This window comes from Morone saxatilis, unplaced genomic scaffold, assembly GCF_004916995.1.
Source record: "Morone saxatilis isolate NCDOM2014 unplaced genomic scaffold, NCSU_SB_2.0 Contig10, whole genome shotgun sequence".
Taxonomy (NCBI): domain Eukaryota; kingdom Metazoa; phylum Chordata; class Actinopteri; family Moronidae; genus Morone; species Morone saxatilis.
Window position 1 is genome coordinate 5,288,669 of NW_023339652.1, and position 12,240 is coordinate 5,300,908.

At 41.3% G+C, this 12,240-nt stretch overlaps 1 protein-coding gene across 1 annotated transcript; it reads left to right on the forward strand.

Annotated features, from left to right (window-relative positions):
• Positions 1–315: 315 nt before the first annotated feature.
• mtpn (myotrophin) lies at positions 316–12,038 on the forward strand. Its single transcript, XM_035676259.1, has 4 exons — positions 316–657; positions 3,590–3,703; positions 4,627–4,710; positions 10,625–12,038. The coding sequence occupies exons 1-4, from the start codon at positions 586–588 to the stop codon at positions 10,712–10,714; spliced, it is 360 nt and encodes a 119-aa protein (XP_035532152.1). The 5' UTR covers positions 316–585; the 3' UTR covers positions 10,715–12,038.
• Positions 12,039–12,240: the final 202 nt, after the last annotated feature.

A 12,240-nucleotide genomic window follows, 5' to 3' on the forward strand; every position in this document is an offset into this window, starting at 1 on the left:
TGTCTCTCTGGGCGTGTACTGGAAAGCAACACCAGACATAAAGATCTTTATCATTGCTTTGGCCATGAAAGCAGTTGCGGTCAAGACCCAAAGGAGGGTAGGAATTTCCGCTTTCATACTTCAGCGGTAACATCGAAGCTGCCAGCAATCACTCATCACTCATTAACGGCGTATGTTTTAAGGATGGAAATGATTCAAAAATAATAACAACGCAGGGAATATATCACATCTAGCGACATGTGCTCTTTTTTTTTTTATGAGAATTTGTGAGTCCTTACATTTACATTAGCACCTAAATGAAACATAAAGCGCTTCCCTTTTCCCTTCCGGGTAGCGACATCGGAAACACTTCCAGCTCGCAGAAAGGCGGATCCCTCTCTGCTACTTTGCCTTTCACAACTTCTTTGAGCCTATTTTCTTGTACCTGTCATTCCCCGCCGGGTCCCAGCTACACGCCAAATCAATTTCAAATCAAACGCCATTGTGTTCAGTCGAGCTGCACGAAAGGAGTTCATCCAGCTCTACCCATCCAACTTTTAACGCACTAGCATTTCCCTTGACAGCTGAGACAGCAAAGACAGGAAGATGGGAGATAAAGAATTGATGTGGGCATTGAATACCGGGGACCTGGAGGAGGTCAAAGCCAAACTGGTGACGGTAAGACAACTGCAAGTCGCCTGCTTTGTCAGTGAATCGTCTGCAACAATTTTCGGACTGCTCGGCTAAGGTGGCTAACGCCAGGCGGCTAACTTAGCCACCGGGCTGGCTAGCTGACGGTAGCTCGAGTTGGGTAATGCTAAGTTATTAGGTAATCTAACATTGGACAAGCAAACGGGGCTTTCTGAGGTCGGGGGGGGTTTAGCTTCAACCCAAAACATTTTAAAGGCCCTTGGCGTAACACGTTTCAGTGTCAGTCTGCGCCAAGTTAGCATATAGTTACCGACATAAACACGCTTCACTCGAGAATAGACAATGTGTCTCTGTTAACAATGTGTGTCTCTGTTGGAGCAAAAGAGATGGAGGCGCGGCTGCAGAAAATCCGGCGGCACCCTCCGCACTAAAAATCTTTTTGGACGAGAGTGACAGAAAAGTCTTACAAGTGCTTGTTAGGCCACACTGGTTTCACTACAAAGCCCAGAGTGCACCTCGTTTCTGTAGACAGGAGTATCCTTGCCTCTGCTGAAGGAGGCCAACAGTGTTAACCTACATTGGATTATTGCACATGTTGACCTGATATTGGTTTGTGGTCTATACTTTCTTATTCACTTGTGCTCCATAAACCACTATACTATACACGTGTACTGTAGATGTTATGTCTGAGGTTACTAAGGCAGCACATTATCTTATTAAATGAAGCAAAGTTAAATGGTTTTTGATATTTTAAGTAGGTTTTATTCAAACAAACACTCTCAATCAACAGCTACAGTCACAGTGGATTCTGATGTTGACCATATATACTTTCTTATTCACTTGTGCTCCATAAACCATTATGATATACACATGTACTGTAGATGTTATGTCTAAGGTTACTAAGATAGATAGATAGATAGACTTTATTAATCTTTGAAGGGAAATTGGGTCGTCATAGCAGCCAGGTACATTAAAATACAATAAAATACAACAATAAAACAAAATACTTAGATAGAAAATATAAAAAAAAGATAAATAGGTAGGCATAAGGCAGCACATTATCTTACTAAATGAAGCAAAATTAAATGGTTTTTGATATTTTAAGTAGATTTTATTCAAACAAACACTCTCAATCAACAGCTACAGTCACAGTGGATTCTGATGTTGACCAGTTTTCACAGATCGTATAAAGTTTTAAAACTATTCTGACATTTGGGTGTGAATTTGGGTTTTTTTTGGGTTCTTTGTTCCCTAGTTAAACCATGTATGTTTTTTATTGGTCAGCAGCATGTGGTTGAAATTTGTAAGTGACACGAAAGCTAGATATTGTTGAGAAAGATGTGTGCAGCTGATAGCATAGTAACCGGACACACTTGCTGCTTGATGCATTGACCCTTCCAAGAGTTGAATCTTATCTGGCTTGCAAACTAATGATAAGGAATCTAAAGTCCTAAATAAAGTCACTGAACTTTGAGCAGAATTAGACTGTTAGCATTTCATACTCACCTGTTATCAGGGACCAATTTTCCACTTTCGTTTTCTCATTTCATCCATTTTTTTATGGTCCTATTATAAGTCATAGTCATTTCATTATCTACACTGGGTCTGGATATAAACAACCACAGTGCTTTATCCTTTTTTTATAGTAGAAATGAAACAATTTCAATTTTATTAGCCGTTGGAGCTGCAGCCGCTGAAGGTAACATTTAAACACTATTAGAAGAGGTCGAGTTCGATATCCATCATCGCTAATGGATTCAGTTGGATCGGCTGTACAATGAAGAATTGTCTTCAGTGTGTTGTACTTGACCTTCAGTGGAGTTTGTGGTAAAGGTGAGTGAGCGAGTAGCAATTGGAGGCAGGCAGTGGTGCAGTGGATTATGATATTGTTGCTGAATTAGTCAGTGGTCACCGTTACAGATCTGAGTGGGCTCGTGTGCATATGGTCATCACGTCCATTAGATGACAGGAAAGGGGAAATGGAAAAGAGAAACAAGCTGAAAGGGAATAGGAGGCACTTACACAGGTATAATTAAAAAACATTAACGATAGTCCAGTTTCATTTACATGTCCAGTAGCGTATGAGCCAACATCCACAGTAGCAGGAGCCTACAACTTGTACATGTTGCTGGAATATAGCCATAATTATTTATGTTAGCAGTTGTTCATTCAGTCAAAATAGAGGAGTTTGAATCATTTAACTATAATGTAAGAATTAGGACCAGAAATGGACAATATGTAAGTTGTAGCATGATAACCAGAATTACAAAAGATATCCAATACTGTGTATTTTTAATATTATATTGACATTATCTCCCAGTTATTCTGTTACCTTATTATCTCAATTGATTTGCATTTCAGCTTTATTAGATTTGCTCTCAGTCGCCCCAGGGGAACCAAATAACCGAGCTACCTCTGTCGTCCCCAGATCAGGTGTTTTCATAGCGGGTCTTGTGTAACAGGATATACCTCTTCTTGTCAAAGCCTTTCAGCAAATTCTGCTCTTGTGTTCTGTTATGGAGGCCAATTTTCTAAGCGAATGAATACTTGTTGTTCCACCTGCCACCATGTTTATTCGGACTGTTGGTTAATCGTATACAGCTTTGAGAAAAGCCAGAACTGACAGCCAAAGCTGTGATTGATATGTCTTTAGGTACTGTCACTGGAGGGGGCCACCTGGCACACACTAAGTTCTGTGTGTGTGTGTGGTTAGTGTGGTGAGTGTCTGACTTTTCTCTTTGCTGCAAGGTTGACAGTCTGAGGTCTGACAGCACCACAGCAGGGAAGTGAAAGGGAGAGGATGGTGCGTGTTATTGTTTGTCTCTGATTTTCAATGTGAGCTTGTATCAACAGTGAGAGTTTACTTTTTAAGTAAAATGCTTCCTCAGAGCTCCCTTTCAATCTCTATAGTTGCCGTGTGACAGCGCTGACTGTTAACCTGTTACCTTGTTTTTTGCAGGCTGAAGATGTAAACCGGACCCTGGAAGGTGGGAGGAAGCCTCTGCACTACGCTGCAGACTATGGTCAGACAGATGTGGTTGAGTTCCTCATTTCTAAGGGAGCAGATATCAATGTAAGAACCACAACAACCAGCTCCCATCACATTATTTTTGCATTCATTTGCCTACTGTTCAGGGGTTACAATGGCCACAGAAAATAACAGTGCCTATGTTTGCATCCATTCATAGTCTAAGCCTATTGTAAAACTGCTTGATTTGGCACAAGCATTATCAGTTTGTTTGAACTAAAGTAGTCTGGCTGTTAAAAGCACCTTACATTATGCTATTTCAGCCTTTGTCCATTCTCTCAACAATTGTCCAAGCTCGCCAGACTTAACATTTAGCCTGATTGGCCCCCTGAGCTTCAATAGTCTCTTCTGGTGTTGTTATAGTAGATTGATCCGTATTAACTAAAAGGGCACTTACCCATCCAGCAGTCCAATCCAACAGTATTGATATCTGTAATTTCAAACCTTTTCTTTGGTAATTTGCAACTTTTTCAGGTAGAATTGTATGTGCAAACTGCATGAATCTTTGACCTCCAGCACACTTGTAGTGAAGTTTCAATGGTGCTGTGAGACGCTCAAGGCAACATAAAGCTGTTATTAGGTGCATTTCACCTCTTGCCTGAGTTTGCACACAAGAATTTACACATCTCAGCCTCAACTTGTCCAGTCTTCACAAATACAAGGCTTTAAAGTTGTACCAACATATAGTCTTTGCCTTGCCTCCCGAGCCCAGAATGTTCCAATTCTCAATTTTTAATGGTAACAGGCTCTGCTACTGAAACATGGGAGATAAATATAGTCTTGAAGGGCAGTGTGCTTTCTTATAATTGGTGGACATGATGAGGGAGAAGTTCAACCTCTCACAGAGGAATTCTTTTCCTTATTTATTGTGATAAAAAAGATAGATGTACCCTTATGTAGTACAACATCCCTGCCTTTTTTTTTTTTCTGTCTACCACTCATGCCTTTCCCACCTGCTCCCCTTACAGGCTCCAGACAAACACGGGTTAACTCCGCTGATCTCTGCCTGTTTTGAGGGTCATCTCTCCTGTGTCAAGGTCCTGCTAGAAAAGGTTGGTACTTTGATTTGAGGATGCTCAGCTAATGCATCTGCACACTGAAGTGTCCTGGTGTCCTTCACCCCTCAGCGCATGTTGTTCTGTCAAAGGCTCCATGTGAGCCATGAGTGCTGATGAGGTAACTCATTTGACAAAAGGCCCTTTAACATAGTCCTGTGGAGGCTGTGCTGGAATGTTCATAGAACATGACACAGTATTGCTGCTGTTCACTTGTTTTGTGTCTGTGCTTTTTAAGCGGGTTCATTCATAGCTGCACAGGCCGTTGCTCCATGTAAATGTCTGCCCTATCCTTCCATTCTCAGCCTCCCCTCAGTTGTTTAGGTCTGGAACTATCTTAAATGCTACCTCTGTCAGATGGATGCACGTGGGCTTGTGCACACAGTCGCAGCTGTGAGAAGAGAGACAATACTGAGTCAGGCACAGCTGGCAAAGGCTGTAGTAATGCAACTAAATAACATGCATGCCATAATACATCTCCAGTCCAACCAGCGTCATCCAGCAGAAGATAACATATTTGTGCAGCTCCGTCACAGTCAAATAGAAGGCTTCATTTATATGTGGAGGAGCTTTCTTTTGGTAATTCGATGCCTTCTTTGCACATCTTACCTCAGCGTTTGACTCAGAAGTACATGCATATAAATCAAGTCATATGAATATAAATGACAGCTCTTCTACTCATCTAGGCTGGCGAAATTCTGTTTCACCGCTGCCCAAATGAGCCAGACTGACAGTGGAATTGATGCTCCTGTGGACAATGTCACACAAATGGGAGCAACAATAGCTACGTCTCTTTCAGTACCCTCCGTACCCCCTTCAGTTCTTTGTCTCTCGTACTCTATCATTTAACACTCATATGTTTCATTAGAATAATATCAAATATATAAGAGGTTTCACATCAGTCACAAAAATTGATGGTCAGTGTTACTTAGTTAAGGGTACAAGCTCAAAATCTCTAGAAAGCTCTTATGTCATCTTATCTGCATGATGTCATGTAGATGGCTCGCATGCTTTACAGTCAAAGTCTGCTGCAAACCGATACGTGTATATGCGAAGGCGAGATAGATATTCAGGGGCTGAGTGAGCAGCTGTCTGTTCCCAGCCAGGCTAAATGAGGCGGGGTAAATGAAAGCTCCTCTACAGAGTTGTTTCACGGTGGCATCATCTTGGCTCAACAAAAGTAATGGGGAGATGGGAGGGGGCATTCACACACTAAGTCACACTACCGATTAGGGAAGTCATTTTTTGCACTCTATACAATCACATATGCAACATTCCGGCAGACTCTTCAATCAGTTCACAGTTTCAACTGCACTTTGAAGCAGACGTTTGAAAAGAGGAAATGGTCATCTATGTATGGGAAACACTGGTGTTTGGTTAGAGAGACACTTACGTGACACTCGACTGCTTACTTATTCCTGTTGGCATCGGCTGTATTCATGCCCCATTTTCATCAACACAGCCGCACGCCCCGGCCCTCGCATCAACAAGCCAGCAGAGTTTTGCCAGCATTCGGCCGGCAGCTGGCCGGCAGCTGGCTACTGCTGTCAGCTGGCCGTCAGAGCTGTTGGCTCAAAGATAAACCAAAAGAAGTGGCCAATACCAACAAGAAGAAAAAAGCGGGTTTCTGTGATTTTTATTTTTTTATATTTTTATTTATTTATTTTTTTTTTACCTGTGATAGGCTCGTATTAATTTTAAATATTATTTTGATAACAAGAATGATTTCCTCATATTGATTTGATTTCTGTTTTTGGGGATGCCTCACCCTTCTCTTGGAGGTAGGTCTACTAAAAAAGAGGAAGTACACGCTGTAGTTCAAGTTCAGATCTGAGCTGTGTAATAGGTGATGCATTTTAAGTTTTTAATATAAAAACATTGATGTGATAGGATTTGGGTTTAAAACCAGCACTGTCTTTTTTTTAATGAAAATAAAGTCTTCATTATTGACTGCAGTCATTTCCCTTTATTTCCCTTGCTACCAGGCGCACATCCACAGCAGCAGTACATCCCCATTAAAGCCAGAAGCCCTTCTCCATCTGAAATATGTAGCTATGCAAGCACCACCTCTGCATTGAAAATGAATGCCCCTTGGGTAGACCTTTTTTTAAAAAAGCCTTTGTCTGTTTTATCATATGAGACAAGACAGGCAGCCATAGCTCATCTGAACAGGGATTATGGTGGAAGGCGAAGATACGAGGGAACCCACGGGTTTGTTCCTCTCATGGCTTCGTACTCATCTCCACTAAGCACCAACAAGGATTAACACCCAAATGCAGCCAAAAGGTCATCAGTCACCACAGGGACCAGATCTCAATACATCTACCCCTGGCAGCTCTGAAAACTCTCCATGTGTCTTAACATGAGATGAATAGATTGTCCCAGAGCCACACCATTGACTGTGCTGCCACACATCCACTCTGTCTGGCAGCACCTGTAGCACAACAGCCACCACATTGGCGTGATAAAATGAGCCCACTGAGAATACTGAATTGTGACTATTCGACTGTCAGACATTTTTGTGTTTGCAGACAAAATGGCTTGGTTCCCTGGTGCATCATGGGAGCCGACCCCTGCCCCCGTACTGCGTGCTGTGCTGTTGTTGAATGAATTATGAAAGGCCGTTTTAACCCCAATAGGTGACCCAGCCGTAAGATTCTGGCCGAGAGAGCTGACAGCAGCCTGCAAAGGCTGGCCAGTTAATTTTAAATCAACAATGAAAGGGCACACACAGGCATACACGCATGAAAACACACATCCTTTTCTTTTATGAGGAACTGTGTACATGACGATTGACTAGGAAGAAATGCAGTATTATTTTGTCAAGTCAGTTCCTATTTTTGCATTGTCTTTTAAACATGACCCTATAATGTGTCCTGCTCATTGTGCGTGTCTTTGATACACAGTAGGGATTTGGTCAAACAATTTTAAAGTAAAACAGGCTAATACACATCATCTTCCATTGGGCTTTGCCAACTTGATTGACTTGACTAAATTTTCATTAGGAGTAGGGTGGGTACACACAGAAAAATAGTATAATAAAATTGATTAAAGTAATTGTTATGCTTCTGTAGATGTCTCTTCCATACAGAATCTTTCCTGGGTAATCCTACCCAAAAAAGTGAAAGTACGTTCAGTAAAGTCACTGAAAGGGTTACTTACTAATGATGTATTAAATTAGATTTCAGGCCTAAACTGAAGACGATATAAGCGATATACACATTTTAAATTAAAAAACTGCAATTTTCTGCTGGTGTAAAACGGCGTACAGTGTTAATAACTAAAACAAAATCCTAGTCTTTTTTTTTTCCCCCAGTTTTGACCAATGTTTGGTGCAGCTTCTTAACATATACAAAGTATTTATTTAAACCAGAGCCGAGCCGGCATACCTTGCTCCAGTGCAGATATTGAGTTTAAAATTTTTTTGTCGCTGGGTGTTAGAAAATTTGCACTCTTACAGAATCGTAATGTTTGATCGCTGCCAGCAGGTCAATAATCAGATACAAGCATTGCATTTTAAATAAGTTTTGAGTTATTCTCTGGCCCAATATTTGAAGACTTGCGCATGGGAGACCTTTCATTTCCATTCACTCGTGGCATAATGAAAACTTAATGGACATTTGGCAGATGCAGTGGCATTACCTTACTGACCCAGTGCTGCTTTGTATGGCTCCATAATCCAGGATGATGGTGCATCACAGTTGGACTGGAGACACCCTGGGAGTCTATTCTTATTCATTAGGCTGTATCTCACTTGGCCACTAGCTTCTCTTTTACTGGATAATGTTTGGACAGTAAGGTGTTCATGAGGGGTCATTATTCAAGTTGGGGAAAGCTCATTAATGTAAGTGGTGACAGGAGTATGACAGTGAGCTGAATGGTCATTGGGGACGGTGTAACAGGGAAGAGTATGGGCTGGGGCTATTAATGTAACTCTACCATAAATACCCAAAGGGAGTATCAGTCTGTGGCAGACCCTCCTAGAATACTGTTTAGGGCAATGTAGGTGTGTGGTGCTCATTATGAGATTGTTCCACCTAAAATGCAGTGGTATACACAAGGTATGTAATGGTTTGTGTGTCAGATGGATATTTGTGCCCAGGCAAGAGCAGTATTGATGGTGAAAGAGCTAGGGCCAAGAAGTAATGCTGTTTCCTGCCATCTAAATGAGGCCTGTGGAGTCGGTTACCAGGTATGGTTTGGAACCAACTACTAATGACTTCCCCAGAGCTGGTGAAAGAAAGCTTCCTCTTGTCTTCCCATCCTACCCTTCACCCCCTGAACTCACAAGAGTGGAGAACACAATGCTTGGTTACCAGGCAGCTGGTTTGAATGAGTCAGGTATTGGAAAAGTTAATGTTACTCTGGAAATACTGGCAAAGACTGTTTATATTTTAGGTCAGCAATGTTTTTACTGGTGGATAAAACAGTTTCAAATCAGAAAATAATTATCAGAGTAGTAGGATTCAGGTTGTCTCTCAGGAATCTGTCCTTTCCTGTACCTGATGAATTGCACTGAAAGAACCCTCTGTGTATTGAAATTTGAAGACCTGAACATAAAACTCAGTACAAAGTGGGAAGTTTATGGATCACTGCAAGATCATTTACAGTTTACAGGTGTTGAAACAGCTGTCTTCGGATGTGAAAAACTAGCAGTGCGGGACTTTGGGTAACCCGTCACCATAGATGATATGTTACACAACAGGGCTCTAACAACTGGAGTGTTGACAGGTGCACACTTCTTAGAAATGTGAAGCAGGCTATGAATTGACAAAACCCTCTCTTACTTTGTCTTTCGTTTTCTTACCAATTAGAGATGCAGATCTGACAGGTTAACCGCTCAGCCCTGGTAAATCTCTCTTGCTCGGGATGCGCTCCGTTGCTCCTGTGGCATGGAATTTGCAAGACAACCATCCTCACACTGCTGGGCACTTGAACTGGGTCACATTGTTTTTGATGGCATGCTTCTCCACGCAACAATAGACTCTCTCTGCCTTGGCTCTGTAAGCCCTTTGCTAAGAGGCTAAAGTTGGCAGGCCAAACAAAGGGATGTCTCTCCACTACATGCCCCTCTCCTCCTCTGTCGCCCATTAAATCTGTTGTCACTACATGTGCATTCAACACGTTGTCTGTCTCGTTCCTTCTCTTTTTTTGTTTTTTTTTTACATTTTTTTTTTGTCCTTAGTAATTCAAATGATCGCGTCCACTCCCATTTCTTTCACTTATCCCTTAGAGCTCAAATGGGTTTGTGCCTCAGCGTCTCTGAATTTGTTTTGCATGTGCTGTCTGGATAAAGACAGGCTGACAGGCAAGTTATTAGCAACTGAGTAAGAAGAAAATAAAAGTGACAGATGTTTTTCCGTAGATGTTTTGGTAACATACCAGGATAACCATTCAGTAAGGGCCTGTGGCCATGGACGAGATGGGTAGAAGCATTACAAGCAAGGGGTGACAAAGCCACGTGCCATATAGAGTCAACAATTTGCTGGCTTATATTGCCTGTTGGGACTGTTGCCTCTCCACAGCACATGGTTGACCTCCCCGATATAGCCCTTTTCCACTCCCGGAACTTCACCAGGGGCCCAGGAGCCATATCATGAACTGTGTGTGCCCCCTGTAATGTTTATTGTTGTTGAAAATGGTTAAATATTGTGCAACTTCCTGGTGAGTGATGACAGGGTAAGATTATAGATTACCACATAAAACAGTGCAGTTTGTCGCCAACTTGGTGCTCTGGAGTTTCTGCATGTTGCAAACAGTCATAGGACGCTTTAAAAAAAGACTATAGATTCCGGGCTCTGCTCCTCACCTTAACCCCTGACTCGATGAAGTGGAGTTGGCATCATACTGTGAGGAAGACTTGATGCACCTACTAAGCATATTTAATATTCATGTCTCCTCTCTTCCGCAGGGAGCTGACAAAGACCGAAAAGGACCGAACGGCATCAGTGCCTTTGAGGCTGCCGCCGAGAGCGATGCCATAAAGGCTCTGCTCAAGTGAGACACCAGTGTGAGAGGTGGCTGGACAGGTGGGTGAACGGACGGACAGATGGATGCAGTGGTCCCCTGACAGAAGATGGACTCGTCCCTTTTACCCCGATCAACCTCTGTCTTAACACTGCTTTTGTCTGTTTGTTGAAGGGTCATTTTGTCTGTCTGGTGATTTTCCTTTACCTTGTTTTTTTGTTGTTTTTTTTCCCCCAAGTTTTTGGGGTAGGATTTTCTCTTTTATTGGCCTCTGTTTCTAGCCATTTAACAGAAGGACTTGTCAGTAATGTCTCCCTTAGGGACCAAACACTGGGGGAGCGCTCTCGCACCTGGATCCTAGAACACTGCTCAGACAAGAAATCACTCTATAATATAAACGCAAAGCTTCGCACTTAAATACACATCTCTCATTTGCGGTTCTCTTTAAAACTGTAAAGAAATCTAATGTTAATAGATCAATAGTGTGTTAACATTTCCTTTTCTTTCTTTTTTTTTTTCTACAACTTCAGTATAAGTATTGTATGGCGAAGGCTTATCTCATGAACAGTAATTAAGATAAGATATTTCTTTAGTTGTTCCACAATGGGGAAATTCCAAATTGCACTGTACTATACTAGATTGAAAAGAAAGGTTGTAAAGTTTCATTATATTAACCTTTCATTGTGTGTGGCCTCTTCCTCTACCTTGATTTGTTTTTTAATAAACCCAAACTTTCCCTCCAATCTTAGAATTTTGGAAACGTTGCTCGAAATAGTTCCAGACGTCAGATTTTTCCTTTTCTACTTGGCATATCACTTACATATCAGATGGTGTTTTTGACCAATGTTTCATTGGTAATGCATAAAAGATTTTCTGTATTCTTTGACCAATCACCATGCTGGCTACTAGAAAGACTTGAATGTTGCAATTTTTAAAACTCTGTTACTGAATCTCTTTTTGAAGCAATGTTAACAGCACATAATAGAATAAGGAATTTTAGAAATGTGTTCATTTTGTCGTCCCTGGAGTGAGATTTCAGAATGAAAATTCCCTTTTTGTTGCAGCTTCTCTGTGTATTTTGTAATTGGGGGGGCTCTGGATGATGGGTAAATGGGGGTTGTAGTTCAAACTGGATGGTGAGGGCTGTTAGTGTTCCCCTTGCCTTGGATTTGGTTGGAAGCCCTGCCTGTTTTTGCTGCATGTCAAAATTGCCTCTGCTTTTATGCTATGAAATGGTCGCTGGTCCTCTCTTGGTTGCTTTAAAATCAATTACTACAATGTAATGGACAAAAAAGATGCTCTTGCTGACTTTGTTGTGACAAAAAGTCTGTAAAAACAAATAAAAATATATATAAAAATGTTTGTCATCTGAACTTAATTTATTTAAAAACTAACCTAATAAGGTTTAGAATTATATCAGATATAATGTTGCCAGATGATAAATGGAAGATTTTGAAATAACACATCCTATTGAAAAAATACTGTGACTGTAAAAAAAGCTTAATTCACTGAATGTACCACCTTGAATTAATGTTCTTTCCATTGTATAAAGACATTACC

Coding starts and splice junctions, on each gene's coding strand:
- mtpn (XM_035676259.1), top strand. CDS start 586: ATGGGAGATAAAGAATTGATGTGGGCATTGAATACCGGGGACCTGGAG. Junction 658..3,589: donor TCAAAGCCAAACTGGTGACG/GTAAGACAACTG, acceptor TGTTTTTTGCAG/GCTGAAGATGTAAACCGGAC. Junction 3,704..4,626: donor CTAAGGGAGCAGATATCAAT/GTAAGAACCACA, acceptor CTCCCCTTACAG/GCTCCAGACAAACACGGGTT.